Source organism: Populus trichocarpa, chromosome 13 (assembly GCF_000002775.5).
Source record: "Populus trichocarpa isolate Nisqually-1 chromosome 13, P.trichocarpa_v4.1, whole genome shotgun sequence".
Taxonomy (NCBI): domain Eukaryota; kingdom Viridiplantae; phylum Streptophyta; class Magnoliopsida; order Malpighiales; family Salicaceae; genus Populus; species Populus trichocarpa.
This window is the reverse complement of record NC_037297.2, coordinates 9980427-9986408: the sequence shown is the minus strand read 5'-3', so window position 1 is coordinate 9986408 and position 5982 is coordinate 9980427. Positions and strand designations below refer to the sequence as shown.

Sequence of the window (5982 nt, the reverse complement as noted above, 5' to 3'; positions counted from 1 at the left end):
ATGTTATTTTAATATTTAATTATCATGAAAAACTCTTTCTTGATATATTTTTTAGAATTTATATATTTAACCTTTTAGACCACCCTTTTGGAGAGCTTTAATGTATTTAACCTCTAATTAATGATGGAAAGTTTCCTCTTCCTAAAAAACGAAACCTCAAATGATGGTTTTGTTTGCTTTCCCATTCAAGCATAGAAATGAAGGGTTATTTCCTTCTGTCTACATTATACTATTATTCTGACTGGAAGAAACACAGACATACATGCTTAGAGAACACACGAATTAAGACTATTATATGCTTACAGCGGATTAGACAAGTTCAGAATCATTTTCCTGGTGCAAAAGCATTTCAACTACTTGGCTCATTGTTGGTCTCTCATCTCTGTCTTCAGCTACACATTTTAGAGCCACCTCAAACAGGATTTCCATCCTACCCTTGTCATATTTTCCTTCCAATTTGGGGTCTATGATCATTTCTATCCAAGAGCTCATTTCAGTAGCTTGCTTCATCTTTTCTCTCACCCATGTAACCAGCCTCCTGTTCTCTATCTCCTCTGCTGGACACTTTCCACTGATCATCTCCAGCAATACCATGCCATAGCTATAAACATCCACTTTCGAGGTGATAGGCAGATTGAAAACCCACTCCGGAGCCATGTAACCTCTAGTTCCTCTTATCTTTGAGAAGCCTTTGTTACCTTGGCCACCTCTTTTCAGTGGCCGAGATAATCCAAAATCTGACACCTTTGGCTGGTAGTTGCTGTCGAGAAGTATGTTCTGAGGCTTTACATCACAATGTAAAACCCACTCTAGGCATTCTTCATGTAAATAAGCAAGGCCTTTAGCAGTCCCTACTGCGATGTCAAACCTCTTTTCCCAACCAAGTGAATTGGAAGAGAGTTGTTCTGCCAAGGATCCATGCTCCATGTACTTGTATACCAAAAGCCTGTGCTTTCCTTCTGCACAATATCCCCACATCTCTGTCAAGTTCATGTGATTAAGTTTCCCAATTGTGCTAACTTCTGCCTGGAACTCTGCTTCTCCTTGGTAAGCATCATGCAGTCGCTTAACGGCTGCTATTCTATGATCAGATAACATGCCCCTGTAAACAACTCCTCCAGCACCTCTTCCAATCTCTTTGCTAAATCCTTGCGTCGCCTTTTTTAGCTCTGAAAGGGTGAATTTTCTGAAACCAGTGGTAATTCTGTGGTGATTTTGCGTACCTGCGCTTGAGATCCGGTGAGTTCTTATAAAAAAGCACCGCACTATGAAAATGACACCGAGCTCAACCGATCCAACTACCATCGCAAACCGAACAACATACTTTAGTGATGCATTTTCTTGGTGTTTTGTGTATGTTCTGTTCAGCTGCTTGACAACTGTGCTGGAGCAATCTAACCCAGTTTCTTGAATAGGCAAGCTGGTTTTTGGCACCTTCAGATACATGTCTCCTTTGAAATTTTTTCAATGTGGAATTTGAAACCCATTAGTATATGTATTTTATGTTTCCAAAAAAAAAAATCATATTTTTTCAATGTGGGATAAAAAAACCTTTTAATTTAAATACTTCAATTTAAAAGGATACCATAGTATCTTCTCAATGTGGGATTTGAAGCCATTTCCTATATATACTGTATGTTCCCATGAAAGAAGTTATGTTTTTTCAATGTGGGATTTGAAACCTATTAGTATATATACTCCATGTTCCCATGAAAAAACTAATGTTTTTTCAATGTGGGATAAAAAAACTTTTTTTATTTAAATACTTCAACTTAAAATCTTAACATAATATCTTTTTAATGTGGGATAAAAAACTTTTTAAAATATTCTTTTAAACTTCATTATTTACAATATGTATAACCTATATTTACATGGATTTTTTCATATGAAATATTAAAACTTTAATTTTTTTTAATTTTTTCAAGTTGACCCGAGTTGACCCAAGTTGCATTAGTAAGTTCAAAAAGCATGATTAATCATTCATACGACTTAAGAACAATTTTCCATTCATCACCTTTGTGATAATCTAATTTTGGGCCTTAAAATTCTTTTATGTAAGAAGTATTTTTTTTCCTTTTGAAATATTCAAAAATCCAAAAAAAAAATCTAAACAATAAAAACTAAAAAATATCTTAGGGTCACAATTTGGCAAGAAATTTGAAGGTGGTAAAAATGGGCTAAATAGGGATTTAATCATATAATTAGAAGTTAGAGGATCAAATTAGACCAAATAACAAAGGTTAGGAACTCAATTGTAGCAACAGAGGGCCTAATTGAAGAAAACAATGACAATTTACATTCAAATTAAAGAAAGATATTAAAAATCAGGGCAGACGTGTTGAATAATCAAGTTTAAGGACTTAATTGAACTTTTAATCGCCCTAATTGATTAAATCAAGGGCTTAATAGAAATTAAAATTAAGTTTGAAAGTCATTTTAGACAAAATTGAAAGAATTAATTAAGTTCAAGGATTTAATTAAAATTTTAATTGGTTTAATTGATTTAATTAAGGATTTAATTGAAGAAAAATTAAGTTTGGAAGCATGATTTAAGTCAAATTGTAACAACTAAAAGCTTTGAGGATCAACTTTGAAGAAAAGAAAGTTTAAAGGCCAACTATGGGTTTAATTGAAGAGATTCAAAATGAAGAACCAATATGCAAAACATGTGTAAATTCAAGGATTAGAATTGATTGAATTTGGGGTTAAATTTTGATAAATTAAAAGTTTAATGGTCAACTACCGATAAAAGGACACAATATGAAAACTAAGGACCAATTTATAAAAGACAAGTGAATGAGTCCTTCAACTTAAATTTTACATGGTCTAGCTCTTTGTGCTTGTGATATGATGTAATTTGGCCTTTGACTCATATTTAATTTCTGGGTTTTTATATTGTTTTTTTTAAGCCCTTTCTCAATCGTTGGATTTTTTTTTCTTTTTTTTTAACCTTCCATTTTCTAATGATTCTATCAGTGTCTTCAACATATCTCTCGTTTGCCCCCCAGGGTGGGGTGTGATTCTAGTCATGGTTTTTTTTAAAAGGAATATTCTACTTGGCTCAAAATGGGATTGCAAGGGAATATCCTTTCAAGAACTGTGAAAGGATAACAAAGATGACATTTTCTCATTCCAAGCAAGGTTGGTTAAAACCAATAAATTTTGACCTCATCCAGTGTAATGATTTGGACTTGCAAGAATCCTGATTCACGAGTCCATAACTATCGAATCCACTATGTGTCATTATGCATACTACTAAAACCTAGCTACATGATGTGTGGTTCAGTTTCATGTGTAAGTTCAAAATTATTTGGTCACCTCATACTATTTTAACGAGCATCGAGTCATTTCTGGAATCCAAACACTTTTAATCATTAAGGATTGATTAACCTTAATCGCATGTTGGAGTTTGATCAAAATGTTTTGTCAAAATACCATTCGAAAGAAACATCTCATGATTTCAAGACAATAATAAGAGAAAGAATAAAGCATAATTCATTAAACATATGTGATGCATCAACGATAAGTGAAAACATATCGCAACAAAATACAAATGCTCATTTTCTAGATAATTGCATAATGTTTATGCCTTTGTTGGCGTTTTGTAAGCTACTGGTCATTGTTGAAGATAGAGGTAACTATGTGGTAGGTACCATCACTCTTCACACACTCAATCCGCCCCTTGCTTGCCAGCTTCCGGACTTGATACATGAAATTTTTGTAGTTTTCAATTGAATGGCTTAGGACTCCACTATGATAATTACATCTCTGGTTTGGATCATATCATCTAGGAAATGGTGGTTGCATGGGTTTTGACAGAGTCGGAGTAAGAATTCTGGAGTCTAATAGATATTAGTAGACAACCTCGAGTGGAAGGGGTATGTTGATCTCTGACAGAGGCATTTGAGTAGTTGATGCTATAACGAGACCTGACACACAACTAAGGTTTCCCAATTGAAAGTCATCTTCAGATTGGTTTGTCCTCATTGTTCTGGAATCCATGGTAGAACTTTCAATCTTTCCCATCTTGATAGCTTGTTCAATTATTTTAGCAATCCTCATAACTTCATTGAAATGTTGAGTTGAGCTTCCTATCAAATGCTCATAATAAGGGGATTGAAAGGTGGTGGCAAGCAACATCACCATTTCTGTATTCATAGTAGAGGTTGAACATGTGCTGCCTTATCTCGCAATCTTTGCGCATATGCCCTCACAGTCTCTTGATTTTTCTTCTCCATAGCCATTAGGATGGTTCTGTTAGGGGCAGTTTCCAGATTAAATTTATAGTGCTTTAAGAAGGCATCTACCAGATCTTTCCATGTTTTGATCCTTATATTGTCTAGTCTCATGTACCAGCTCAAAGCGGATCCAGTGAGATTATTTTGAAAAAAGTATATCAACATCTTATTGTTATGGATCATTTCAGCCATCTTGTTGTAGTATGATCGGAGATGAGTGTTTGGGTATTCTAGTTCGGTATACTTGACGAAGTCAGGCACTCTAAACTCCTTTAGCACCATAATATTTGGAACCAAACAAACTTCAGCTGCTATCACCAAGTGAATCAAATTATTTCCTTCAACTGCTCTCAATCTTTTTTCTAAGGTGGATATCTTGTCGAGGTTTATGAAATCGATGGACCTATTTTCAGAAGGCCCATCCGCTGTGACATCCACGATGGTTGGAGCTTGAGTTGGCTGGATAGGGATGGCAAGCACAAAGTGCTGCTTTGTTACATAATATGCCCCTAAGTTCTGAGATGTTGTGGGGATGTGAGCTGCTGATGCTCCTATAAGTGGTTGTGCAGAAATCCCTTTTTTCCATTCTTGGAGCTCAGCACGTGTTCAAGCAAATGTGTAAGTATAGCTAATTCACCTTTGATGCTCTCGATTTCATTTTGATAATGGGCCTCCAACTGAGCTCTTCCTTCATTTTTCATCTTTCAAGTGTAGCATATCTTGGGCGGGGAACCTATGTTTCAACCTGGAGTGATGTATGATAAATGTACGATAAATGTATGAGTATGTTTCTAAATGATGGACTCGCCTTTCAAGGGGTGACATATGGTCGTAACTCTTGCATGATGAAACAAGAATCTTGATTCTTGCCCAAACTCTACAATAAAATTTTTCTAAGTAACGGTCATTATGTCACCCATAATTCTTGAGTTCAAGATGCGTCAAGAAAGGTTTGCCTTTGTGCAAATAAAAATGGCACATATAACCTAAGGACATGCTCTATTCATTATGTGAGACAAAAGGTAAGTTTTCTACCTAGTCTCAAAACGGGTCTCATATATGCCCAGTGACCATCTTCGTAAAGACAGTATGGGGGCGTTGCAAGGAATAGTTAAGGCACATATGCCTACCATTACCAAGCAGGCATTCAGATATGAGTTAAGTGTTTCACGCATCTGAACCCTGACCAATAGTCATAGGGTAGATCGCTAATTCTCCCACCTAACTTAGAAGTTTGTGTGTGCTTTCCAAAAATTAAAGCATGTGATGCGTGAGGCAATTCTATACAATGCGTGAACAAATATGTACAAAATTTAAAGCGTGAAAGAAAATAAATAAAGGAAATGCATATTAAAATTAAACACGCAAACCACAACAATAACACAAAAATCAGACAAAACAAAGCTTAGTCCACAAGGTTCCCAGCAGAGTCGCCATTCTGTCGCACGTGTGCGGCGTCACAGCGATCGTCCACCCTCTCAAGAAAAATGTAATGGTCTATCTGGCAAATGTGGAGAGACAAGGAATTCTTGTCTCTTATAAGTGGGAAATTTGAATGGGAGTCGCCACCTAGTATTCTGGTCACTAGAAACCCTAACTGGTTTCAGAGATTGGGTACGGAGATTGGTTGCGTAAAGGGAAGGTATTAGCACCCCAACTATGCCCTACCTAAGGTAAGCTGCATTGTTTTGTTGTCTAATAAAATCTAAAGTCTTGTTGTGGTTTCTAATTGTCGGTCTGTCTA

The 5982-nt window shown here is 35.9% G+C and overlaps 1 protein-coding gene across 1 annotated transcript; it reads right to left on the bottom strand.

Moving 5' to 3' along the window:
• Positions 1-266: 266 nt before the first annotated feature.
• On the bottom strand, positions 267-1446 carry LOC18108927 (putative receptor protein kinase ZmPK1). The gene has a single exon (XM_024583333.2). It carries the CDS (start codon positions 1444-1446, stop codon positions 310-312), a length of 1137 nt encoding a protein of 378 aa, XP_024439101.2. The 3' UTR covers positions 267-309.
• Between the last annotated feature and the right edge of the window lie 4536 nt (positions 1447-5982).